This window comes from Aptenodytes patagonicus, chromosome 19 (assembly GCF_965638725.1).
Source record: "Aptenodytes patagonicus chromosome 19, bAptPat1.pri.cur, whole genome shotgun sequence".
NCBI lineage: Eukaryota > Metazoa > Chordata > Aves > Sphenisciformes > Spheniscidae > Aptenodytes > Aptenodytes patagonicus.
In genome coordinates, this window is record NC_134967.1 from 8,960,514 (window position 1) to 8,986,491 (window position 25,978).

The 25,978-nt window shown below is 41.7% G+C and overlaps 2 protein-coding genes across 10 annotated transcripts; one reads left to right on the forward strand and one right to left on the reverse strand.

The window, feature by feature from the left end:
• Nucleotides 1-369: 369 nt before the first annotated feature.
• Nucleotides 370-23,990, reverse strand: CEP104 (centrosomal protein 104). 7 transcript variants are annotated; one of them, XM_076355887.1, is made up of 23 exons: nt 21,255-21,310; nt 20,351-20,515; nt 19,652-19,825; nt 19,190-19,328; nt 18,437-18,502; nt 17,969-18,045; nt 17,632-17,800; nt 17,254-17,412; nt 16,371-16,619; nt 15,153-15,356; nt 14,452-14,619; nt 13,586-13,759; nt 11,847-12,023; nt 11,325-11,531; nt 10,709-10,825; nt 10,061-10,097; nt 9,485-9,566; nt 8,770-8,878; nt 8,324-8,462; nt 7,801-7,868; nt 6,177-6,267; nt 4,797-4,941; nt 370-1,881 (listed from the first exon to the last, which is right to left on the reverse strand). In XM_076355887.1, exons 2-22 carry the CDS (start codon nt 20,461-20,463, stop codon nt 4,805-4,807), a joined length of 2,856 nt encoding a protein of 951 aa, XP_076212002.1. In that variant the 5' UTR covers nt 20,464-20,515; nt 21,255-21,310; the 3' UTR covers nt 370-1,881; nt 4,797-4,804. The 7 variants fall into 7 exon arrangements, with proteins under 7 accessions (XP_076212002.1, XP_076212004.1, XP_076212001.1 ...); XM_076355889.1 differs by lacking the exon at nt 21,255-21,310 and adding an exon at nt 23,509-23,990 and having other exon boundaries at nt 370-4,941; XM_076355886.1 differs by having other exon boundaries at nt 370-4,941.
• On the forward strand, nt 21,376-25,957 carry DFFB (DNA fragmentation factor subunit beta). Of its 3 annotated transcripts, none has more exons than XM_076355897.1 (7): nt 21,376-21,489; nt 21,561-21,702; nt 21,759-22,004; nt 22,726-22,805; nt 22,975-23,145; nt 23,379-23,479; nt 23,984-25,957. In XM_076355897.1, the coding sequence occupies exons 1-7, from the start codon at nt 21,376-21,378 to the stop codon at nt 24,198-24,200; spliced, it is 1,071 nt and encodes a 356-aa protein (XP_076212012.1). In that variant the 3' UTR covers nt 24,201-25,957. The 3 variants fall into 3 exon arrangements, with proteins under 3 accessions (XP_076212012.1, XP_076212009.1, XP_076212011.1); XM_076355894.1 differs by having other exon boundaries at nt 21,561-21,687; nt 21,810-22,004; XM_076355896.1 differs by having other exon boundaries at nt 21,561-21,687; nt 21,816-22,004.
• Nucleotides 25,958-25,978: the final 21 nt, after the last annotated feature.

Consider the following 25,978-nt stretch of genomic DNA (forward strand, 5'->3'; position numbering starts at 1 on the left):
AAACAGCCGGCCTGCGCCCGCCTGGTGCGAGAAACGCAGCAGCCGAGGGCGCTGCGGTAGCGCACCGCGCGGGCCGGGACCCCAGCGGGCCGGGACCCCAGCGGGCCGGGACCCCAGCGGGCCGGCGACCGCGATCCCGCCTCCCCCTCCAAAGAAACGAGGAGCCGGCCCGCGGCGCGCTCTGCCCCTCGATGCGGCAAGCGGTATCTGCAGGGCAAAAGCAGGGGCTCACATCGCTACGGCGCACCGCGTTTGCTGTAGCGCTGCAGTACAGACATAACTGAGGTGCTGCCGTGGCATTGCTTCTGCAGCCACGCTCTCGCCCCACCCAGTACTGATTTCTGTTGTAGCAGCTTGAAAACGCAGAGGTACCGTCCAAACTCGCTAAACAAATTTATTAAATAAGTGCGATGAAAGTAATTCACATGTTTAACATAAGTGACTTTTTCTCTTGAAGTGATAGCGATAACGTCTCTAGGATTTAAATACCTTGTCTGCTTATCCAGTACTTGGGAACCGCATAATCTATATAAATGCTCTCTTGGCGCGGTGGAACTCCAAGCGGTCGCTTGAGATCAGACAAATTCCTGCACGCAGGGACGCTGGCTGCTCTTGAGTCGTCTCTGCAGTTCAGATGGACGAAAACAACTTGGTTGACATTCAGGTACAGTACGGAGAAAGAGATGGGATAGAAAAAAGCCCATGAGACAGGGATGACAGTCTGTTCGTCCTTTAACAACGATGCACCGTGATTGCTGGTTTAAGGTTTCCAGCCCAACAGTTTGGAGAACTTCCTTCTGTTAGCCAGACCCTGCACCTGTGCAACAGTTTTGCTCTGGAGTATTTTGCTGGAGACTTCATGGCACAGGAACAAACTCCACTGTGTTTTTCACACCAGTGTTTATTTTACCACTGCAGAAAACACAGGTTGTTTACTAAGTGAAAGGAAGCAGCCCAGTGAAATCATCCTTTAAAAATTACATTGGTGGTACTACTATGCTCAAAGATGCTCCTTTCACATCCTAAAAAATTTCCATTTCCTCACTTCTAAGTTGTTTCCAATTCGTACCATTGAGTAGTTAATATCACCTTTATACCTCACTTCAGAAGTGCATTTTTTTAGTCTAAAGACAGCCAGCAATCTCAGTGAATGTTATGCACTCTGAAATATTTAAATGATTTCTTTAAAATTTTGCTAAAGAGCTATTCCGCATTTGAAAAACAATTGCAAAGCCCTAAGCCGGTGTGCCCAAGCCCATGCATTTGTCTTTTAAAAGCTGTTTGACGGAAGGCTCTGTAATGCGCTGCTCTTGCTCCTTAGGTAAGTAAGGTGGGTGGTAAGGACAGGGAAGAGCCAGGAATCTCCTACGTGACAACCTCCTGCAGTGAAAAAGCTGCCGAGAGTTATTGCACGGCTCCCTAAGGCATAATTACTGTGCTCTACGACGGAGCACAGAGAAAAGCAGTTACTGTGCTCGCTCTGGAGCCCCAACAACTGCACGGGGAGACAGGCGGCCTGAGCACAGAACAGCAGGAAAGCGTCCCCGTACGCAAACGTAAGAGACAAGTGCTACCTGAGGGAAAAATGCCTCCAAAGAGAAGGTCCGTAAAAGCGTCTTGCGTAGCTCCCACCTTTTCTGCTATGCACATCGGTCACCACCGGGAAATACAACCCCCACTATAATTAACAGTGTTTGTGGGGTCATGGTTTTGGGTTTTTTTTTATTTGTTTTGGTTTGGTTGTTTTACGTTCAAAAGGAAAAAATGCTCTGGGCAACAGCTCGTGAGCCTGTGGTCCGTTGCACATGCTAATCTCTGAGCGAAATCAATGGTTATTTTGCTTGCATAAGGAATCGGGCTCTCGCATAGGAACCTGTGTCACTAAAGTAGAAATCAAAATACGTATGTATTTGTAAATATATATATATTCCTAACGTATGTATATTTATTAATATAGATATTTGGAAGAGTTAAAGAAACCATTCATAGAAAGACTCTCAAAATACAAGCGCACCGATCTACCTGTAAAGTTCAAGAGCTTGTAGATAGGCTGCACGCAAACTATAAAACCTGCATATTGCAAAACCAGTGCTGCATATACAGAACAATACCGCAAATTCACTCCCTGGTAGCAAAAAACCCCAACCCCCAAAACTTCTACTTATATTACCACGATCAGTCATTCTTGTAGCTGTGGGTACATCGACATGGGACCAGTTAATTCTATCCTGGAAAGCAATTGCCTAAGCGTTACGAGTCGAAATGTTAGGATTGTTGCTTGAGGTACAAAGCTTCATACATTGTGTCTTAATAGAATTTGTTCTCTTTGAAGCTATTAAATGGTCACATGCTGTAGTCTACGGATGTTTATTTTAATCAAGATCTAACTAGAGAAACTCAGCATTAGAGCTGGATTTAGAAGTGAGCTGAGAGAATGTACACTAAAGCAGGAAAAAAGGTCTAAATTTATTAATTCAAGCTTTTCAGGGCCCCACTAAGATTTTTTTCTTTTCTTTAAGGGGCCGTTGCTTGGGGATATATTTCAGAATTAATGGTGAGATTTTTAAAGCACAACTTTAATTTTTACAGTAGCTCCATCGATACACGCTCTTATTACGTACCGAATGGGACTCCTGTGGTTTAGCTTAATCCTCTTGTCAAGCGGACTAATAAGGCACTGAGCGCACAGCGAGAGGCGGCGCCCAACAGCTATTTCATGTTACTGCCTACGTAACGGCATGTCATATGGCAACATCCAACCAGCCCTTTAGCTTTTTTATTTGGTGCTAATTCTTGGTGTTCGGTAGTGCTTTGGGTACTGCTCTACTGCCTTTAAACCTGAAATATATGTAAAGGCCAGGCTTCCGCAGCCAAACCACTGCTCACCATGCACGGCTTGTGTTACTCCTAGAGCCTTGGCCGACCCAAGGAAGAGACATCCATTTCACTCGACATTATTAACGTGCTTGAACTCATAAAATTACGGACACCGGTATTAGTAAGGAGAGCAAAGTTATCTGTCAAAATAATGTTTCTAAGAGTTTTAAAAATGAGTGGAAACATTTTCTAATGGCCCTGATCCAATTCCTTTCCCTGCAAGGTCAATTAGACCTTTCAGCTGACTTAGGAAGTACTCAAGGATACCAGTCAGTTTTAGAAAAAAGTACAGTTCCCATTTCCAATGAAGGAACCAAGAGTTTTAGAGCCTAGCACAAATAAATAGACTTGTAAGCTTTCACAATGGCTAGAAGTTTGCCCCATTTTAGCTGACAAAGTTTACTGTGACAAACACATGGAAGGAAAAGGCAGCTGTCGTAAACACACTAATAGTGTCTTTCTTACTATCAAAATACACTAGGTCCTGGCACAGTGGCTAAACTAATCACCAAAGAATGGCATGATTCTTTGGTTTCCTTCATTATACTGGAGGAGTGGACAACTGAAAAAGCTTTCCAATTCCTGACCCTACTGGTAAACACGCCCTAACTGAAGCAAATAAATCCACACTACAGGATTTGCAGTGGAAAAAACAAACCCCAGAGCTTTCCTCGACTACGTTGCAATTTCTCCCCCGCCCCCCTTTTTTTTTTTCTTCTAGCAAACACGTGAGGAAGAATTTTGCTTTATGGAATTGTCATTTTACCCATTGTTTCAAGAGTTTATCTATACAGGATCATAGAGGTCTTTCAGATAACTGAGATACACATTTCGTATAGCCTAAAGTGTATTTCCTCCTACACGTGCACGCATTTTTCATTTCACCTTCTGCCAGCTGCACGATGTAGCAGATGAACGATGGTATTGCTAAGATACCAACATCATCACCACATCAGAGGAACCTCTGTGACTGCAACAAGCCTATTTTGCTCATTGTATATCCGTATTTTCCATGGTGTTTCCTCAAGTCTAATTATGATGGATTCTCTGTAAATGCACCGATGTAACGCAGAAATACACACAGGCAGCCTGTCTCCTAGCCAACCAGTACACACAGTTTAACTTGCGACCTATTTGTCTACCACAAGCATCTGATGGCAAGACAAAAAAAAATTATCGACACTATTACTTTCAGCATGTTATAAAGTCACTTTTGGCAGAAAACTATTAGCAATATATTCTGTGATTATTACATTGAAGCGATCAGGTGGTGAAGTCAGCTAATACAGGTATTACTTCCCAAGCTTTCAGAACGTGTAATTGCAAACAAGTGTCACACTTAGATCAAAAGAACAAACACTTTTCAGCTCTGTCCTGAAAGTCTAGTACAATTTCTGCTTGGTAGGTTTCTTGCTCTTCCCCAAAAGAAAGCCAAAACACAAATGACTGTGGCTTTTGAATCTTAAGGAAATCCCTTACTGGATCTCAAAACCAGACTGTTAGAACGACAGCCCCAGGTAATCCACTGACCAGGGCACAGCCCCTGTGCTGACTGTCACAGCAGCTACCCAGTGCGGCCACGTTAACTCCATACTCACTGGGAAGTTGTTTTAATATGAGGAACCGGTCAAAGACCAACGTGCAGCCTTCCTTGTGCCATACAGGGAACGTGGCAGGCTAGATCTGTCCCAGAACACATGCGTATTTCTAACATGAGCATTTCTAGGAGAAAACCACAGTGCTGCACAGACAGCTAACACAAAAGTTATGTACCGCAGTTATCAGACTAGGCAAGTACTGCTCAAGGCTGATAAACAGCCCCATGTAGTCAAACGAAAAAGATGATATGAGTTGCCCACCATTGTTAAATTAACTATTAACAACTATATGCCCAGTTATTAAGACGAAGGAAAAAATACTTGTCCTGTCATCGCTTTGAGTATGTTTTGCCAGTGCTTTTATTTGGGCCCCCTCTTGGGGTTGGGATCTTGCTTCCTATAGAGGGAGGTCGAGCTTTTGCTCCTGAAGGACCTGGTTTCCTTAAATACTGGCCACCTATTTTGCCTGTGAAGAGAAAACACAGATCGTTATTGCAAGCACATCTAGTCCCAGTCTTGCATTTTATCTCCCATTTTGATTCTCATGATATATTAAGTCTGAATGACTGATATTAGCAACTACAAGTTGGCAGGCATCCAGTCTGAGGAGCATTTCATACCAGGAGTGGTAGGACTAAACGGTCAGGGTTCCTTTCTTATCTCTAGGAAACTGGTCAGGAGCTTTAGCTGTATCCAGGCAGGATTTAAGTTCCTTCTATGTTTCCAAATTCTAAGCAGCAGCAAACTAACTATCATTCTCATTAGCAAGTAGGAACAGCAAAGCTGAAGACAGAGAGACAGACAGACAGACATGATTGTAGGTCCACTTCAAGACTGGAAACTGTTGAGTTTAACCACATTCACTTATGACAGCTGAAAGAGACAATTCAACAGTTCTTTCTAGGAACTTGGAGTAGTTCTGAAACGCAGGTAAGAGCAAAGCAAGTATCAGATAGAGAAGGTTAACTCTAGCAACGACCTGAACATGCAGCGGAATAAAGAACCCTGAAAAAAAGGAAGGAGGAAAGGTGTTGGATGTTACTGGCCAAAAGAGTTTTGGTGCTGCAGGCAGTGAAAACAGCTTGTTTGTTTAACTTCTGTGTTCAGGAAATAAAAGGATTTTGCGTGTGCTTCATAAAGACGGACGACTTAAAAAAACCCAACCACCTGACATCAGTATCTCTTTGCTGGTGAAGAAGCTGCACAATCATAAATTCCGCCTAGCTCCTGGGTCTGAATTGAAAAGGAAAAGCAGTACACAGCACTAACTATTCAATTCATCTTGTAATTAGGATTAGATTAGCATCCTCTGATTGGACATTAAAAGCTAAATCAGGCTCTCGGTTCTCTGTGTCAGCGTTCAGGAGCTTTCCAGAATGTTAACTGTTTAGTATCACTGCTGACTGTTCTATTCACAGTCATACTACTATGCAGAAAAAAACCCTGAACTGATCAAATTATCAAATATGCCAGTTTCCCCAATCAACTGAGCTAATGCCCTCGTTTTGAAATGATTGTTATTGAATGATTTTGAGAATTCACTCCCTAAGTATGCTGTAGTCTACACCAGCGTAAGAAATATCAGTTAGGTTACACAAATGCAAAAAAGAGCCAGCTTGCTCGCAAGGATGAAATACTTTTCTTAAGTAAAGGCAACATAGGAAAAAGCATAATCATTATTGTCATAAAATAACATCTTACCAGGCTGCACCAGAAGAGTTTTATTTATCATGGATAACCTCCGTTGATTCATTTTACAGCCATCTTTGCCCATTAGGTGAGATTTCCAGGCCTAAAGCCAATTAAAAAAAAGAAGTGATATTACAACACCAGCAAAATTAGCCAATCTTTTATCTAGCCACTATGTATGCATGTATACTTTTTAAAATATGGGGAAAATGAGAGTTGTATACAGACTTTATGGCAACAGCATTTTAATCTGCTCACTCATAAAAGCATGAACACCTTATGACTTACTAAGTGAAATAGAAATTAATATATCATTTTTTTAATATAACGTAAAAGGTACATCACAATAAAAAAAACCCAGCCAGATCCTAGAAATTAAGAGTGAGTAACATTCATTTTGTTTTTGAAATTTTCTTGATTAGCAACTGAGTTCAAATCAGGAAAAAACAATGTACGAACAGCATGGAAAATCTTTTCATCTATACATATTTTAAACTGAAAAAGTGTGGGGATAACTACAAGGTTATGATAATAGTTAAAGCATTCAGCAACCCCAAGGAGTAGGGGCTGCTATTACAAGAAAACATGACAGCCTCTTCAAACTGGAGGCTCTGCGAAGTCTCTTACTCACAAGAATAACTTGGGCAGAAGCAAGGAAAAAACAACCCACAAAAACCCACAAAACCAACCCCCAAATCCAAACAACGCGTACATTTCTCAACAAACGTTTCAGACTTGGTTACAATATTTTCTGAGCTCCTCACGCTGGGCAAAGCAAAAAGGATTTGGAAAAAACTTGTTTTTGAGAACAGAGGCACTACTCAATGGTCCCATTGAAAGGAAGAAAATTACATAGATTACGTATCAGCCATTGACATTTAACTGGATCTAATACTCAGTATAGAGTTGTTGGCTGCCTCCTGGATAGTCTTTTTCCAAAAATTAAATCATACGCAGAACTACTTAAATACGATCATAATGTAGTGTTAGATGATTCATATAAAAGACTGAAACAGATGTGTTAAGTATTTTCTGAACAAATTGCTTTTTATATAATACCAATACATATTTTCAATTGCTGAAAGCACATTTTGAAGCTGGCATGTCAGAGATTTCATAGCATTAGGCAGTTACAGGGAACAGCACGTAGAAATTAGAGAGAGGACATCTCAACTCTCTTGACAATTATAGCAGTTCTTGCTTACTTTCTTCATGTCAATTTTTTCTTATACCCAAATCAACAACATCTCAATCCTGGATGCCCTGCTGGATGTGCTCAGTCTTGCTGCAGTATTTTAAGCTGCATAACGTCACCCCAAACCCTAGGGCTGACAAGCGAACTCACAGAATCTGGTAGTAGTTGGGAATTTGGAAAGTTGTAAGGTGTATAGCTGCCTATGCAGGAGGAGAAAGACCAACACCAAATAGCCTGTAGCCCTGTGGTTCCCATATACACCTTTAAGGGTAGAAGACCCAGGTTCAAATATGGTCCCCAGAGTGTGAGACAGCCATTATAGACCCCGGCAACAATCCAGGCAAGTTCTTAAGTTGTCGGGTACAAGCCAGTGTTAGAAGAGGACACAAATTCAGTCCCAGTGACATAACAACATCAGACCAATCCGGAAGGCAGTCTCACCTCCTCTCCTGGGGGAAAGTTGTCATGGCACAACGGGCAATGGTTTGCCACGTTTTCTGGTTTGGCAGCTGAAATGATTAGAAAAATAATGTAAGAATTGCAAAGAGAGGCTAATTTCAAATACAAGAGGAGAATTGCACAACAAAGCATAAAACTACCCCATGGCTAAACCAGCTCCTACCCTATTATCATTAACTGCTCTCAAAGAAGTCCCGTGTTTAATCATCTACATCGAAACAAGATCAAAAGGAACGACAGGGCTTAATCCGCAAGGATGTGGTAGAGGCTTTCTGCTCTCCTCACTCATCCTCCCCACATACATTCATAGAAGCGAAGCATTTCAAGCACTGGGAAACTCAGGCATTTATTCCAAAAGTGTTCCCTCCCGAGGATTTACTTAGATTTCTAAATCCACAGTGCAGTACCTAAATAGAAGCGGTCTGACTTGCCAAAGATACACAGTATTTGAAGGTCTGACTGACTTGACCTTTGAAGTTCAATCTTCCTGTTCGAAACTACTCACAATTGCAAGTCTTGCTCTTAATGTGTTTGGGCAACTCATCTTTTGGAAGGGCCTCACTGCATCGTTGACATTTCCCAAAGCTGTCCTTTTTATCACAGTCCGTCAACAAGTGCTCTGTCAGGCTTGCTATTTCCACCACCTGCAACAGAGCAGGAGGCACCCAAGAAGATTTGTGCTGTACTGACTAAATAAGGATAGTATTAAAAAACCTGCTTATGTGATTTTTGGAAGTTAAATCTCACTTTCCAAAATGACCAAGAGAAAATGAAATTTTGCTCCAGTTATTGATACAATTTATAATGCTGCTCTTTTCGAAAAGCACTACCTAAGATCACACAGTTGTGTTCGGAATTCATCTACCTTAGTGTTAAATACCTTATAGCACCTTAAAACCAGAATAACAACAGTTAATGTCTTGTAGTTGCTCTAGAAAGTTTACGCCTCACCTGTTTGCAGTGCTCACATCTGGTTAACATAGGGCAGTGTTTCCAATAATGGAGATCCAATCCCTCCTCCGTGAAGGATTCATCCCTTTCACCACAAAAAATGCATAAGCTAGGAAAAAAAAAAATAGAAACATCAGTAACATCACAGAGTGAAATTGATGAACCCTGTTTCTTCTGTTAGAAACATAGCTAACGTCTTGGTACACCTTATTTTCCATATATAGTGCTGACCTTAGGATAGGGCATGAACAGATACTATTATATAATTTATGGTAAATACAACTATAAAGCATTTGTTCATGTAGAAAGACATAATTCCACAAAAGCACTGAGAACAGCTCACTGATACTGGCTTTCATGGCGCCAGAATTTTCAAATGCTTTCTCTCTGCCCTTATCCTACAATACACATGAAAGCTACGATATATCTTTGCCTTATTTTATACCGGCAACTGAGCATTAAACTGTGGCAATTTCTCACCCCACAAGCAACTACTCAGAAAACAAGTTGAAGGTCACACTATCCAAGAACTTAAAAAAATCAACATCTAGGATTGCCTGGTGATAATTCCAAATCTGTTAGAAGAGATTTTATTTTTCATTGTTTCAATGCTCAAGGTATTAGCTGTGATCTACTGGAAAAATGTTATTAACATTACTAGCTTGCAGGTTCTACTAAGTGCTTAAGGTGATTACAAGCTGCTCATCTAACTTACTTATCCAAGTAATTTGCAACAGAGGAATGATCATCTGGAATCTCTGCTGCTGCAGGCTGTGGGCTTTCATTTATCTGGTAACCTGTCAAAAGAGAACTATTAAAAACAAGATCACATTTTAATTAGATCTTGTGCATGCCTAGAAATACTGCTTCTCTGGATCTTAACAGCAAAAAAACCTCACAGAAGCATTCCATTGCCACAGCGGTAAACAAGCACTGAAAGACAACGTACTTGCAGGCAGTTGGGAAACTATTGCTTTAGTGACCTACAACAGTAAAATATGTTAGTGACGATTTTTTACACGTAGTAGATGATCTGCCTCAGGTTGGGGAGAAATCTAAAGTGGTTTCAAGCCAAGCCATACTAATTTCTTATTAGAAATTAACTGGTTAGCTGATAGTAAATTTTCTTTTGTGAACTTAATGGTTACCTCTATGGCAGGCTGAGACAGCTGATCCGAAGCACTTGGGCATGTTTTTAACTGAGATAATTCAATAATCCATTAAGCATCTAGTGTTTCAAAGACATATTGAAATACCTCTACATTTCTTAATACTATTTGAAACTACCTACCTTGATGCTTTGGCTTCTGAAAATCAGATTCTTTCTCCTATTGAACAAAGGAATTTAAGTCAGAAATTTGCTTAATGACTGTGATGCTTGCCAGGGAGAAAGAGAACAGATTATATCCTGATTTTTCTCTGCAATTAAAAGCTTAGAAGCAGAGCCAATGCATTACAACGTTCATGCCCCTGGTCCTACAGCAAACCTCTCGGATATTGAGGCAGCAATATTCTGAGGATGTAAAAACAGTCCTACTTCTGGGCACTGGGGTAGCTGACTACCTTTCTAAGGTTCAGATATAAAACTTAATGGGTGTGCAGTACAGCATGCTTCTGAAGGGCCTTGATGCACTCAGTACAATTCCTATACTCTAGCTGGTACAGGAACACTTGGACTTCTAGAAACACTCTCAAATTTACCATACGACAGACAAAACTGTTATAAAAAAGAATCCACATTTTAGAGTATGTTAGGAAAAACAACCCCTCAGATTTTAAGCTGGACTGCTGAGAATGAAAGTCAGTCATGGAATCTCTCTCTCTCTCGTTCTTTTTTTTAGTTTATAATGAGATAACAGTAATGTTAATTATCTAAACCCTGTGATACCTGAGGAAAAAAGGATTAAAAAAAAAAAAATCAAACCCAAAACACCCTAACCTTTCCAGCTTGAACTTCTGCTTTTATCTCCTTTAGAGCTGCCAGCTGACCTTGCAGAACTTTTATTTCTTCCTTCTTCTGTTTCTCTGCTTCTTCTGTTACTGCCTTTCTCTGTGCCTGTCAAGAAATACTCTTTCAATTACAAAAGTTTTTGAACCATCTGTCACATAGAAGAGATTGCCAAACACAGCAGCATAGAACAAATGGTCAATGCAGTACAAGAAATATCCTGCTCGGTTAAATGATTGGTCTGCTACAGTAACACCTCCCCCCCCCAGATTCCTCCCTACTAACCTGAAAGAACACATAGCATTTCCTCTGTGCTTACTGCTTCTGAGGCCAGCCAGCATAAAATAGTATATGCTTATTTTCCAAAATGATTGTGTATTATTTCAGAAGTACCATCTCTGTATTCTTTGTAGGCTTTATTTGCGAGAGTAAGTATATGTAATAAACTGAACACCAGTTTTCTACACTAAGTAATGTTAACAACACACCTTAAGATACTCTGCTATGTGTGTCATTCAATGTCTAATATAGCTATGAAATCAGTATATTGCTCAGTTGAATGCAACGTTTAAAGTAGCTACGTATGTTCAACAATCTTATTACGTACCCTAATTTCAGCTTCAGAAAGTTTACCATCTATTTTACTAAATCCGTCAAAGAGTGTTTTATAGAGAACAGTCTTGCGAACGCTTGCATCATCTGGAGGAAGGTATTCCAGTATAGCAGCCCTGTGCTTCCTGTACATATCAAAGATAATCCGCAACGCTACATCACGAACTTCATAAACTCTGTGTTCCAAAGCTCCTGTTGCAAACTGAAAAGAAAAAAAAAAAAATTATGCCTCTCTCTTCCCACGTGTTTTTTAAGGCCTTGTCTATTAGTCTAAGACAATTATTTCACTGCAGTGGGAGAAATCTTCATACAGACAGGTTTTTCCAAGCACTTTTTGACCCAGTGATTCTTTTTCCCCATACTGGCACCTTGCTTCCTCACACGGTTGTGTGTTGTCACCTCTGAGAGGCTCATAAATTCTCTTTAGTAATTCACCAAGCACTCCAAAACAGACAGACAAGCCCTAATAAAACAGCAACAGAAAAAAACTTCACATGCTGTAAACTCAGACTCCTACCTTCATGACGTTGCCGATGGTAAACCCAGAGTTTTCAGTTCCCATGTCTTTCAGGAGGCATTCCACTAATTCCACTTGACTCATTGCCAGGTGTGTTGGGGAGTTCGGTTTTAATGGTTGAACCAAATGAACGGGAACAATCTGAAGAGGTTTAACTTCACTACTCAGTGCCATTTCCTATAAATGTACAGAGAGTCAGTGTGCATATAGGAATGCTAAGTGAGGAAAATGAACTGTCTTTGCAAAGTAGAGTTATTCTAAGTTACTTATAACAAGTTAAGTGAAATGAAATAAGCCTTCTGTAAGAAGTAGCTGCTTATTTGTTACTTTAGCAGCCAGAAGTCGCTTGCAAAGGCTTTAAAGAGAAGATTATACAGATGTTTAGTCTTGCTTTTGGCATCAGAGAGAAAGCTACTGAGAAATCAATAAAATGTTAGACATGCTCAGATCAGTTATAGAACTGGGTTGTAAGAAGAATGTCAAGAACACAGTCTTACACTGAACTGTATGAGAAGGAGGTAGATGAGAAGTGCCACAAAAGATACAAAGTCTTGACATTGCATCGAGATGAATTTCAAGACTGCTTCAGAAGACATACGCCATTTTATAATTTCTCATTCTATTTTGCAAGGAACTTCAAGGGCTAAATTCTGCTGTTATTCAAAGATCAATGTCTATTTCTTTGCTGGTAGCAGAATGTTTAATAATCCCAAGCATCCCTTCTCCCAGTTCCTGTCAGCTGACAGACACTCAAGCAGACGATGGCGTCCTGCAGTCCCTCGTCCTGAGGGCCAGCTGCAGTTGTCACTGGGTTGGCTGGTCTGTTTTGGACATACCGATTTCCAGAAATATGCGGCACCTTCCCTAGAGAACTGCTTATTCAGGCAGTGTATCATCTATTAGGAGCGATACAAAATAAACATTTTCCTTCTCTCCAGGCCAGGTCCCTCTACGAAAATACATCTGTAACCATTTCTCATTTCCTTTCCCATTCAATTACAAAATCTATTATAAACAAGCCAAGCAGTAGTAATAAAGTAACACGTCACCTTTGGGGTTCCAGTTACACACCAGACCACTTCACACAGTAACGCTGTTAAAATTTTAGTTACGTCTACAGCGAAAGAAAAGTCTTTTCCCTCCATGTGTGGATGCAAGCAAGGATAAGTAACCCAGAGCCTGTGACCCGCTCCACTCCTGGGACTGAATTAACACATTTTCACACAGAACTACTGTTCTTTCTTCTAAATTCTACTGGAAAAGAGAGCCTGTAATCCTCTAGCAGCTATTCACAGCTGCTCTTTGCTAGCACTGAGCAAGGAATGGACTGTATCTTTTAAAACGGGCATCTTTTTTTATGCTTTTGCTAAGCTGACTTTCAAAAGTTGACTGTCAAAGATGCAATCAAATCGCAACACAGTCTGAGGAGTATGTTGTACCTTCTTGCTCTCATCTCTGTAGATCACTTGCAACTAAGAAGAATAGAAGTGTTACACCCTTCTTGCATCTGCAGCAGCAGCCATCTCCCCTCACTGTCCCCCATAACAAAGGTGACAATACACGGCTAGAAAAATCACTACAAAGATACTAAGTTGGTGCTACCACTTCGCCTTCCATATAAGGCACAATCCTTTACAGCAGCAAACTCCGGCCCTGAAGTCTGATTAGATGTTATCCCCCTGTAAGCTCTGCGACATTCTTAATGCAAATCAAACCGCAACTTGAAGAAAAGCACCTACCTGAATAAAGTTAGAAGCCACGAGGCGAAGACGGGATGAAGAGTCTCCTGTTCTAGACAGCAAATTTGGAAGCGTTTTTTCCACACAATGAGAAGTTTCTAGTCTTCCTAGTTTATGTTTTGGTATATATTGGGTAACGATCATTTTTAAAAGTTTCAGGGAAGCCTGAAAAACCTAAGTTAAAAAGAAAAAGGAAACACTGAACAAAAATACCACACAGATCCCTGTTTTCAGGCAATACTGTAAATCTTTTCTGTAGCTCTAAAGAACAGCAGCAATCTAGAATTACAGTAACACTCTTAAGGGAAGCTACTTCAGATACCTCTCTTCCAGAAAACACGTTGCTAGGGCTTAGGTGAAAGGCTTCAGAATTTGTTTTATAAAGAGTAACACAGCTCTTGACTTTTTTTTCTTTTCTTCTTGTTTAAGGCTTATTTGAAGCCTAAGTCTCCTTAAGCTAACTGTAGTCTCTCAAGTTGGAAACTGAAACTTACTTCATTGCTGTATTTCAACTTCACAAAAAAACCAACCAAAAAAACCCCAAAAGACTCAACCACACTATGCCTTTACTGCATCAGCAGCTGTTTCTCAAGCTCATTACTCAGCCCAGGGCAGTATTTTCCATGCTGCTGAATGCTAGACAGCACCCAGTCCTTGATCCTAACTAAAAGCTGACATTTCATTTGGTTTTGGTTTTTTCCCGGTTTGGTTTGGGTTTTGGTTTTTGTTTTTTTTTTTAACTTACTCAAAAATAGTTTTACAAACTATTTGTTTAAATTATTTAAAGCATGTTAACCGCACGGTTCTACAATTTTTGCTGTTAGTTCGTCACTGGAGCATTTCTTATCAAACATATTACAACTTACTGAAGACACTATGTCTTTGATGGCTCTCCTTACAAGAAAAATGGCAGCCCTCAGCATGTTCTTTAAATCATCCTTTGGAGTGTTTACTGACACTTCCATCAGCTTCTTATATACAGCCAGTAACGCATCTTCTCGATACGACCAAGTTTTGGAATATGCTCCTGAAACCTGAAGACAGAACAAGTTTCTCTCTTAGAAGGTCAATAGTGACATTTCAATATTTATTCAACATTTATATACAGAAACAGCCTCAAAAGAACATATGAACTTAAGCATGAAAACCCCAGGGGTTTCCTACAGGAATCTGGCTTTTATTAAAAGCATGCATTTTTGAAAAACGATGAGTAAAATGGATCAACAGGTCAGGCTCAAGGAACCATTTCAGGCACAGTAATGGTTTCTCTCCCTACAAAAGACAGTGGCAAGTTATGGGTATTCTGGTAGGATCCGTACCCTAAAGCAGTCTACCAGACACTATCTGCTTAGCAGCTCATCAAGTAATCAATCATAAAAGCTACAGCATCATATAAACGTTGAAAACAGACACCCATATATCCAAGGTCAAATTTTAATCTCAGATTTTTAAGTAACAGCTCTGAACATGTAAAAATCCTATCAGCAGGTCTTTGTTGACAGAGCGCATATCAAATCAACTCAACACAGATCACAATAATCCATGTGTTTATTTTGTTGTTCTTTACCAAAGCTTCTCCAAAAACTTCAATAGCAGGGCTGGCCTCCCTCAGTGCCTTCTCAGTTAATGGTTCTGGTTCCCCAGTAATGCCACTTCTCGGAGTATCATTGATATCCTCTTCAGTCATCTCTGGCTCAAGGTATGCAATTGCTTCATCAGACTGTTTACAGATAGCTGGAAGAGGTCTCTCATCATAAGGTAAAAATTCAACCTAAAAGAGAAGATAAAATTTGCTATTCTAGAAATGACTTAAATATGAAGTTGTTTCATCACTATTTGGATTCACCTCAATATATTTTTTCCCCCATCAAAGCAGTATCGCTTCACAATTAAGCACAGATGTTGAAGTTCCCATAACAACATCATGAAGAAATGGAATCAGTGCCTGTGCATAAAACTTACTGTATTCTATAGACAAGAAATAAAACACACACAAAATGCCTTCTGGGGAAGCGCACACATCTACAGAAGAAATCATCTGTTGATAGGAAGCCAGCGAGTCATGAAGCTTTATTTGTTAAATTATTTTATGTCAACATCCTGTTAAGAGAGGATACTACTGCTACTAGAGTCAACACAAGACTTCCTTAGCTTTGCCAAAAGCGGGAGCAGCAAAACCTAAAGATCAAGATAACTAGATACTATGCTTTTCTTCCTCTCTTTAGACATGACACCAAGACTCTTACCCTACAACCACATTCCAATAAATTCCCTTGCTGCTGTAGAGATCATGTTGGATGAATCTAAGAAGGAGATTTATTAAGCCATTAATGGAGCAAGCAGAATTCAGCTTCCACTATACTGGCTGGGTGACCCCTGATTAGGTTGGATGGGGCTCTGAGCAACCTGATCTAGTTGAAGATGTCCCTGCCCACAGCAGGGGGGTTGGACTAGATGACCTTTAAATGTCCCTTCCAACCCAAACTATTCTATGATTCTAAGATTAGTCATTTAATGTCTATTTGTTTCCATTCATCTACCTGTAAATCAGGTATAATCCCCTTTTGCCTCAATCTCAATGAACATTTGTAAAAGCTTCCAAAGAAATTCGGGAAAGGGAAAGACCAATGCCAATTATTAGATGGGCACTGCTCAGTAATACAGTCAATTTCAGATACTATATAAGCCATGAGAATAACCACAAAAGACCTTGTTGTTTTGGAAGGTTGAACACAAGATCATTTGCTGTGATAGATTTCTGCAGTAACAGAGGTGCACTACTCACATTTTCTTTGGGAAACACTTCCCTGGAGGTTGTGGGATGAGTCATAGGAGGCAGAGGGGACTGATGGGGCACAACGGGCTCAGCAGAAGTGGGATCTGCTGAATTCTCTTCCAGCAAAGGCTCTGCTTTCCACGGCTCTCCTTTTTGCAGTGCTGTGTGCTCACAAGGAGGTGAATTTGTAGCTTTTGTGCGCTGAGGATTGTCAGTATAAATTGTAGACTCCAAAGGCAATTCAGGTGGTTTTCGAATCTGAGAAAGGGAAGGAGATTTTGTAAAGCAAGGCTGACAATGTACTAAAATCAGAGTTAATACAGCTACAACTCTGACAGTCAACAAGATTCTGCTGCTTTCAAGTAAATACCAGACCTCACTCACAGACGTGTAATCGCTTCCACTGGATGCAGCTTTATGAAACAATTGGAAAATAATTCTGCATGGATGCGTGTGTGGAGAGGTTGTAAAGCTTCCTGTTGTAAGAATAATATAAAACTGTATTTTACCACATTAATTCTGTATGGTTAGCCATGATGCCAGCATAAGCCTGTTATACCCCTTCAAAATATGAGAAAGTACCTTATGAATCTGCATGGGGTAGCCCTGAAATTATACAGAACGTTCAGGATTCTAAGGTCATTTGCCTGAGACCTTAACAGTTTCATGTAATGTAATTTATGGAGCGCTAAGCATGTTCATAAAATGCCATGTGCAAGTCTTTGGTCAGGGAAATCCACAATCCAAATAGAAAACTTAAAATCCATATGTAATTGTCATAAAATACCTGTGTAGCAACTCTTATTCCCCGAATTTGTTGTGGTTGCTCTGCCATTTCTATTTACAACACCCACATGATAAAGCCTCCCGAATCAGGAATAACAGTACCCACCATCAGCTCTGCATCCAGAAGGTCGTGGAGCTCCAGTTGTTGATACACCTTCAGGCGGTACGCTTCCATTTGCTGTTTCTTCTTTTTCGCAAGATCATAATCCTCTTTCTCTACAGCATAGCGTTTCTCTACCTCATACCGTCCAAGTCGTTCCCCTACCTAGAAGATGGTAAAACAAGCTAGCTTGGAATCACATTACTGTACAGATGTATACATTTCAATATCTCCAGTGAAGTTATTAAATCAAGCTATCTAATTTTAAAATTACTATTTTGAAAATATACTGGAAATCATTACGATTCCACATGTATGCTAGGGTCCCTGATGGACCACTGGAACACTGTTCGGCTTAAGAGATAAACAGTCTTTCAACAGCACCTTTTGCAAGTCTGCTATAGCTTGTTTGAGTTTCTTGGCGTAATCGTAGCGTTCATGATGGACAGCTTCGCGCTTCTTCTCATCCAGTCTACGTATTATCTGAGCAACTTCTGGATCCTGGTACATGTCAAAAGCCAAATCATCCAGAGGTGAAATGGAGTCAGGTTTCCTGAAGATATAAAATGAATAAAATAAACTTTCCGCTAATCCAAAATAGACCAGGCTGAGCATACGTCTTCTCTTTTCACTAGCAGGGACCTAACAAAATACAGAGACTGAGAACTACTTTAGACTGAGTAGATGTTTTGCCAGGGTATATGCAAAAGAACATCCTTACCCAAGGTAAGTTCCATCTAAGGCAGGATCGTCGGATTTAATTCCTAAGTAGTGGTCTATCAGCTTCTCTCTGGAAGGCTTTATAGGGGAGGAAAAAGAAAATCTTAATGCACGTTCATCAACATCAAGTGTGTGTTCAGGACAGAAATTCTGACTTGCCACAATCAACATAAACTATGCAACTTACAATACTTATGTCTTGGGGCATACTGAAACATGAGGATTTGGAGAGGCTGAAAATGCAAACGTTCCAGTTGATTATGTTTTATTTTTTGTATCCTCAAATTAAGCTCAATTTTTGAGAACTCTCTTGCTTCAAGATAACATAAAAAAAAATTAGAAAAATCAATAGATGGCAGCTCTGCTACAGCACAAAACTAGCAGAAGAAAGCTGCATTCCATTACCCCAAGAACCCTGTAACTGAACAAGTGTAGCAACAGTAAAAAGACATGGATACTTTGCACTTACAGTATTATTGCTGTCATTACTGTAGTCTGCTGGATCTCCAATAATGTTTATAGCTACTAGGGCAACCTGGGATAGATTTAAAGAAAATGTAAATGCATAAGGTCATTACTTTTTCCATATCTTATGAAAATTGAAACAAAAAAAATTGGAACAAAAAACCGTATTAAAAAGAATAGGACCTGTGGTCTCCAGGGTGGTATGGAAGCAAAGAGAAGCACCAAGTGCTAAATGTACTTCATGCTTCATTAAAAATTTATTACCAAATCTACAGACCACATTGCACAGTCATCAGTTGTTCCCTTTTCTGGTCTGGGATGGAAGAGAGTCACTGCAGAATTGAGGCAGATACTTGTTTTTTCTGTATCAGGATGGCTGTACAACACCTCCGCTTAAAGCCGCATCAGATCCTAAAGACTAAGAGTGGCTTTGTAGCGACTGCAACGGTGTTCTCAGAGGAAGTACTTTGTCTTCAGCACAGAGCCTGCTGTGCAGTCTAAAACTCAGAATGAAAGGCAGTAATGGACCGTGCACTTGACTCGTTTGTTCTGGATAAGTTGCATGCACTTGGTCATGATTCCAAGTCACTTATAACCTCTTATTTGTACTTTCTGTTTGAAAAGAAACCAAAAATAAACCCAGGAGCTTTCAACCAACATTTTTAGCTTCTGCAAATCAAGGGAGCAGATTTCTATGCCTGTTCTGTACAACTGAAACTTCACCTAGCTTACCAAGTAAGGACTCAACTCAACTTACCTGACCGTATAAGTTGTATTTATTGACATAATTTTTATGGAAAATCAGCTTCAGGTACTGGCCAACTGCATCCATATACACAGATTTTAACTCTCGTGCTTTGAAATCAGTCTTTTCATTGTCCGAGAGAGGGACGTAACTGAGAAGAAAAATGTAACAAGTAAGCAGGGGAAACATACAAATACACAGCTGCATTTTTGCTCCTCAGGTTAGTACTTTGGTAAGGTTTAAAACTCCATCATAACTGAAAGAATGTGTGCTGTCATCTGACAAGAGTGTTCATCTGCGTCATGCCTCTTACACCTACGTCTTCAGCTTTGTTACAGATCTAAGCAAGTACGGAATCTCTTTACTGCTTGCAGCACAGCGTATCAATGCTGCATGCAAAGCAGAATGAATATTACTTCCTCCTGAGGCCTTTCTGATTAAGGTAATAAAACCATTTAGAGCTTTTTGACTTACCCTAGTCTGTGAAACCTCTCTGACTGATAAGGAGCAAAGTATTCAGGCAAGCTTTCACTGATGTAGAACTCAACTTTGCTTGAAATCATGTACTGGTGAGCAAGCAACTGCAGTTTTCGTATTCGACACCTCTCCACCAACTGCAGAACAATTTCCTGTGGATACTGACAGAGTCTGAAAACATACACAATTTCTGAATCATCTTTTTAAAGATGACTTCACTTCCAACTTGAGTAACATCTAATTATGAAACTTTCCAAAGTTATTATAGTTTAATTCAGCATTACAAATATTGTAAAAAGAAACCAGAGTAGAGTAGAAACACTCTTCTCTTCACTTTATCGCATGCATGTGTATGTTAAAGTGCCCCATACCTATCTAGAGCATGTGCTGAGAAGACTGGATTTTTAATACTAAGCCAAAGCAGTTGCAAACTCCAAGACGACTGACAAAACCAAAAATAGTTCCCTTTTTTTCTTTTAAAGGGCTTTATTTAAATGCAACCCGATGCCTTTAGGTGGTATCCAAGGCGCTTTTTTCTCCCAGGATAAGGATTCCATGAGATTAAGGTAACTTCTTTGTTTTTATAATCAGTTTGGTCTGGGATGCTGTAAACTACTCTTACCATGCATGGTACACCTCCCACTCATTTTAAACTCAGTGCTTCAGAGCTGTGCACATTCCTCCCGCTCGCAGTACCTGGGTGATCGCCATCCATTCACTGTCGGTGCATGAACCATCAGCTCTTTTGCGCTGAAGCCATCTTCATGTCCTGATGAACTAACAACTATAAAACCGATCTTGTGTGGCATCCTGCAGAAGCGAGCTAGTCAAAGCAATGATGTTTCAAGCTTAAGCTAATCCCTGGGAGGACAATAAAAGAACACTGAAACACTACAGTCAAAGAATTAAATCCTGTGGTCCATCAAGTCAGTAGATGATGACCACAAATCTAAATTTTCTTTAATGATTAAATGTTGGCACCATAAACCGCACCACGTTCTTATGCCGAGCTTTTTATTAGTACTTCGTGAAACGAGGGTTTAGCTAACTTGTATAGCAGTTTGCCAATAAACTCAGTTAAATCTGCTAATCCAAGACAGAGCTTCAAACTATTTGAGTTCCAAAACGCGCACAGGAGTGACCTGTACCGTCCTCTGTGTGCTTGAGCCGAAGGGAAAAAACAATCAAGAACAGGGTGAATTCAGCCAAAAGCTAGCTAGCACCTTTTCACAGCTACGCACACACCCAGGCTGCTGACAGGGACGGCAGGGGAAGGGAGGCAACGACGGGGAGGACAAGCGCCAAAGACCACCGCTGCCCCCCCCTCCACGCCGTGGCATAGCGATATTATGGCACTAATTTCGGCCCCCTCCCTCCTTCCCGCGGCCCCGGCCGCTTCGCCACAGGAGGCGGCAGCAGGCCGAGGCGGCGCCCCGCAGGGGTCACGGCGCCGGCTCGGGGAAACGGCCGGGCCGCGGACAAAGCCGCCCTACTGCGGCGGCGGCCTGGGGGGGGGACCTCGGGGGAGGCTCGCCCGGCCGGAGGGAAGAGGAAGGGAGAGAGGGAGAAGCGGCCGGGCCGGGCCCCGGGCCCCACTTGCCTCACCGCGGCCCCATCGCCGGCTCTCATGGCAACGCCGCGCGTGCGCGCCCTCCCGAGCCGCCCCTCGGGGCGCATGCGCGCCTCGGTGGCAGCGGCGGGGCGGGCGGCGGGACGGGGCCATGTCGGAGCCGCTGCGGGCTTTCCGCCTGCGCGGGTGCGGCAGCCCGCAGAAGTTCGGGGTGGCGGCCGGGAGCCTGCGCGGGCTGCTGCGGAAGGGCTGCCGGCTGCTGCAGGTGCGGGCCGGGGGCCATGGCGCGGCGCCGGCGGCGCGGGCCCGCCCGCTTCTCACCCGCCCGGGGGGCAGCTTCCCTTGCCAGGCAGCCGCCTCTGCCTCTACGAGGACGGGACGGAGCTGACCGAGAGCTACTTCCGCGCCCTGCCGCCACAGACGGAGCTGGTGCTGCTGGGCCCCGGAGAGACCTGGCGGGGCTGTGAGTGCGCCGGGGGCGGGCGGGCGGGCGGGGTGGGCTCGGGGGGGACGCAACCGGCGGCGGCGGGGCAGCGGCCGGGCCCGGACGCGGCCTCTCAGCCGGCGCCGCCTCGCCCGCGCAAGCCGCAGGTGCCAGCGACATGGAGCGGTTCCTGGCTGCCTTCTACAACCAGAGGGATGCCGTCGTCGAGGCGGCGCGGAAGCTGCTCTCCGACGAGCGGGCCCCCAGGAGGCAGAAGCTGCTGGCGGACCTCATCCACAACCTGAGCGAAAACATCCTGGCCGAGGACAAGGAGGACGACAAGAAATGGTTTGAAGGTACGTCTGTCGCCCGCAGGGAGCTGCTGAGGGGAACCAGGTCTCACTCTGCTCAAAAGAGTCACTTCTGTCAATTTTACTGTTCTTAAAGAAAAGTAGTTTAAAAAATTGGGAGTCCTTCTGGCTGGTGTGATTTGGTACCTGGGCAGGGGATTAGTTATCACTTCCATTAGCATGCATTTTTAAGTTTCTTTCGAAAACATGCATATTTACTATCAAAAAATGGTAAAAAAAGCAATGTTCCCTCTTACTCTATCTAAGATCGCTCTAGAATACGTTTTTCCCCATTGATGTAGGTCTGCGTTTACAATCTTTTAGCAATTTGCTAATAGTGTATTGAGAATTTGCATGTATCAGCTAGCTAACCTTTCTTTATCTTTTCTTTATACTTTCTTTGCAAGTTCCCCCTCCCATTCCCAAGTCGTTGTTGCAGTTCTTCCTGAACAATTCTGTTTTCTTTTCACGATCTTTTAGTGTTCTGTGTATGCACATTAACAAGAAACACTTAACAACTATAATACCAGCTCCTGCTCTCGCAGCAGATGCTCTGCACGGTCCTTTTAAGTGCTAAGAGCGGGGTAGTCTTGAACCAGTAAAATAAAAATGGGAAAGAAAAAAAATCTGTGCGTACTGAGTTTGTGAAAAGAAGGGATAAATACCCAGCTAGGCAGAAGCACAGCACTAGAAGTACTGAGTTACAACACAATCTAACTCCCTTTAGGTCTACAGTCTCGTTTTAAGAACAAATCAAGCTACATGCGGTACAGTTGTGAAAGCAGAATACGAAGCTACATGAAAGAGGTAAAAGTCTATTGCAGTAACTTATTTTCAAGCTACTACTAAAAGTCATTCTGTGACGACATATACATAAAATGCTTTTACAGTGCAACGTACTGATTGTAGAAAAGAGCCTCAGGCTGCTACAGGCACCAAGGAATGATTGGGGTTTTTTTTTTCCCCCCCTCTCTAGGTTAGTAGTTTTATTTCAAATGTTCATCCTACAGCGAGAGATGCATATAAAAGGATAATTGACCTGATGGCAGATAAACTGAAATCTGTGAAATACAACGGATGCTACTTTGACAGAAGAGAGGAGGAGGCAGTCCGCCTGTGCACTACGGAGGGATGGTTCTCTTGTCAGGTAAGTTCAGGCCTTTCTAAAGCAGAGAGTCTTGGTTCCAGCAAGCAGTGGCATGACTTGCAATGACGTCAGAGGAAGGAACGGTTACTTGGATGCTTGCGCAGTGCGGTATCAAGTTTGGCAGGGTGATGTCATAGCATGTGTGATCTATCTTTGGTTAGTTATAGCAAGCAGAAGGACCGCGCTGGGGTGATGAGCAGTATGCCTTTCATTGTAGCCGTCTTGTTTTACAGGGACCTTTTGACAGAGATGACTGCCCATGTAAGCATTCTATCAACCCCTACAGCAACAGGGAAAGCAGGATCCTCTTCAGTACCTGGAATCTCGATCACATGTATGTACAAAGTATTAATCCAAACCTACCTGTTCCATGCCCTTCATCCTAGGCAGGAAAGGCGTAGCCATTGAGCGTTTACCTCGTCCTTCCCCGCACTGTGCAGTTAGCTCCGCTATGAATAGTGCGTTGTGATAAAAGATGCTTGGATGCTGCAGCTGTTTCTGGTTACAAAATCCTAAAGAAAGATTATAATGCCGTCTCTCATTAGCTGCTTTGTTTCTGTTCAGATTTTCTTTGTATGGAAACATACCCCTCCTTACTGCGTTATCCTTTGTGAAGACTCCTCTCTGGCAAAAAACCCTCAGACCCATTTTCAGGCATTGTGCACTTGTGAAGGAAACAGGATTTGCTAAACTAATTTCCTCAGGAAAAAAAATAAATCATAAACCTAGTTATGGTGAAAGAATTCAAATTCTGCCTGGCTCTAAAAGGGTGACGGAGACTTGATTATTATGAAAAAACTTATGATGGCAATATTGTTTTCTCTTTTGTGCACTGAAGAATAGAGAAGAAACGTGCTGTTGTCCCAGAACTGGCAGAAGCTGTCAAAACACGAGATGGAAGAGAAGTGAACTGGGAATACTTCTATCAGCTGCTGTTTACCGTGGATAATTTAAAGCTTGTACATATTGCTTGCCATAAGAAAACCAATCATAATCTCAGCTGTGACAAAACTAAAATTTACAGAAAAAGGAAGCAAAACCACAAGATTTCGTAGCGCTATCTCTGGAAGTGACTTCTGCTGTTTTCAAAATCATGTCACATGGTATCATTTTTAAATAGCTCTAGTTTCTTAAACAAAAATTTATTTAAGAGTCCCTGGCAAAAGAGACTTGCTACGTAATTCAACTGCAATCTCACAAAGCATACATTCCTATCATGCCTAATTCTACTCTCCCGTCTTCTCACTTACTACAAGCCTTCCTTAGATCACACTGTGTTACGTATAAAATACAGCTGTGAGTCAGAGTATAAAAATGAGGCCAGAGGCTGACACTGATTATGCCCTACAATCTCTTTCTTGCCATGACAAATGTAGGCCCAAAACTTACTTACACAGAAATGAAACTTAGACAAAACATTCCTTAAAAACTGATCTGAGGGGACTTGTAGGTTTGTGTTTCTCTGAACATTAAGCCAAACAAAGAATACTTCAGGATAATTACTTTGCTCTGTGCCTTTTCCAGGCAGACAACCACTGTATTTCAGGTATGCCAAAGGGCGATCCAGTGACAGAGCTGCTAGCTCTTCTGTACCAAAATACCTGCACTCATCCATGACCGCTCCATTTGCTGCTGCTCTAGACATGCATCTCCTAGAAGGAAGAGCAAGGCCATGGCATATCTTTGCTTTTACCACCTTTGTTCTTTGTCAGCTTTCCCATTGATTTCCCTCTCCTTTCAAGCAGTTTCTGCCTCTTTAGCTTGAGCTTGCTTGAAGCAATACAAGCGATGTTACTGTATAATAATCATGTTTACCATATTGCTTTTGTAAAACACTTCCTACCTCAGGTAACAAAATACAATTTTTACTTGATTTTTTTTTTTTTTTTTTTTTTAGTATCAGTTGACAGCAACTGAACTTTTAGGGACTTTTGAGTGTAAACGACGTGAATTTTTTTTAAATAAAAAAATTACCACTATCTGTCTCTGTATGTGGAGGCACACGAGTGGTTAATCAGGTGTAATATGGCGTGGCCAATACAGACTAGAAAGACTGAGCGCAGGGAAATGTGTTTATGAATGGAGTGCTAGCTACTTACTGCTATGTAAGTAACATCATTCATCTCCAGGGAAGAGCTCTGTTTTCCCCTATATCGTTGGTCCTCTTTCTTACCCGGGCAAATCGAGCTGGTCCACGCAGAATTGTACTAAGATAGTGTTGCTGTGGGAGCCATAACTTACTAGGTCTTGGAAATGCGGGAGCTTTGCTAGAGAGAGTATTGATTTACTTTAAACAACCAACTCAGTCCCCCTTCCAAACATTTCAATATGAGAAGTAAGTAGGTGCATTTTAAAGGCAGGATTTCTAATACCAATGCATTGAATCGATGCTTCCAGATTGCCTTACTGAATGTACGTCATTGGCAACTAAGATGGAAATGCAGACTATGCTGTTTTGACATTGGGGAAGGCATCACAGCTAAGATTGTGATGACAAACACAATGTCATCTGTACGGCACGCTTCCTACAAGCTGAAACTCACCATTTTACACAGTGCTGAAACTAAAATGAACATCTGTGTGTGAAGACATATTTGCTAGAAAGAGACGGTAGCAAATATGGCATTTAAGGAAAGCTGGGAGAGCAACTTCAAGATGGAGTTGTGCTGAAAACCATGAATATGCTATTAAAAAATTAGATTTTTCTGTGTTACAGAATTAGAGTGAAAAGGAGCCAAGAAATATTGTTGACAGAAACAATGCATCAGCTGGAGTGGAAATGTGAATAAATTAACATGTCATGCATATACAATTTGTTTGGCTTTTGAATGTT